Source organism: Ascaphus truei, chromosome 20, assembly GCF_040206685.1.
Source record: "Ascaphus truei isolate aAscTru1 chromosome 20, aAscTru1.hap1, whole genome shotgun sequence".
In the NCBI taxonomy this organism is placed as follows: Eukaryota; Metazoa; Chordata; class Amphibia; order Anura; family Ascaphidae; genus Ascaphus; species Ascaphus truei.
Window position 1 is genome coordinate 29,750,762 of NC_134502.1, and position 1,324 is coordinate 29,752,085.

Consider the following 1,324-nt stretch of genomic DNA (forward strand, 5'->3'; position numbering starts at 1 on the left):
CTTACAATCTAATTGGTAGGTAGGGGAACATAGAGAGACAGTAGGAGGGAGTTCTAGTAAGTGTGTCTGCAGGGGGCCAAGCTTTATGTACCATGTGTCCAGGATTATCCAATGTCAATCATAAGGAAAAACATTTCCTTCTTAACCCTAGTATCGCCAATCAGATTTCTCTCTGGATTAACATGCTTCCTAAGTTTAATTTATTTGATATACCCTGTATATATTTGATATACCCTGTATCCCTGCACATATTTCCATTCTAGAAATATGTCTAACCTTTCCTTAAAGATATTTACTGTACATATCAGTCATCACAGTCTCCATGGGTAGGATAATAAGTAGACTTATATTAACTCTTTGAGTCAATAAGACCCGTTTAGCTCTGTTATGCTTCTCACCTTGTCTTGCTAACTAGTTTCCCGAAGGCTGCCCTAATCTCCTGGCTCCTCAGGCTGTATATTATGGGATTAAACAATGGGGTCACCACAACATACAGCAAAGACAGGACTTTATTTAAATTTACTGAGTGTCCTCTGGATGGGACCACATATATGGTGATCAACGTTCCATAGAATAAGGACACAACTGTCAGGTGGGAACTGCAGGTGGAGAAGGCTTTCTGTCTCCCACTGGTGGAAGGGATCCTGAGGATGGTGAGGAAGATACTGACATAAGTTACAATGATGAAGATAAATGAGAAGAAGGTTAGAGGAAAAGAGAAAACAACACTTTCCAATTTAAAAAAGGAGGTGTCCGTGCAGGACAACTCTAGAAGGGGAGCAAAATCACAGAATACGTGGTCAATGACATTGGTGCCACAGAATTGCAACATACCTAGCTGAGTGGTTATAATTAGTGCTATTGTGAATCCTAAGAAACAAGACAAGAAAACTAGATGAAACTGGAGCCTGGTGTCCATAATGGAGGTATAACGCAAAGGGTGACAGATGGCCAAGTATCGGTCATAGGACATCACTGTAAGTAATAAGCACTCTGTAGTTACTGAGAAAGCAAAGAAATAAAATTGAGTGATGCAGCCAATAAAAGAAATGGTGGCTCTTTCTCCCAATATACCATGGAGCATTTTGGGGACAATATTGGTTGTAATCAAGATGTCAGTTGTAGATAGAATGCTGAGGAAGAAGTACATGGGAGAGTGGAGTTTGTGACTGGTTGACACCAACACGATGATCAGGAGGTTTCCAGTTAATGTCATCATGCAAATCCCGAGAAACAGACAGAAGACGGGAATCCTGAGGCTCTGAAGATCTTTAAATCCCAGGAGGAGGAATTCTGTAACTCTTGTCTGGTTTTCCACACGCAT

General features: G+C 40.9%; 1 protein-coding gene across 1 annotated transcript; it reads right to left on the reverse strand.

Moving 5' to 3' along the window:
• Positions 1 to 394: 394 nt before the first annotated feature.
• On the reverse strand, positions 395 to 1,324 carry LOC142471119 (olfactory receptor 5G9-like). Its single transcript, XM_075577912.1, has one exon. It carries the CDS (start codon positions 1,322 to 1,324, stop codon positions 395 to 397), a length of 930 nt encoding a protein of 309 aa, XP_075434027.1.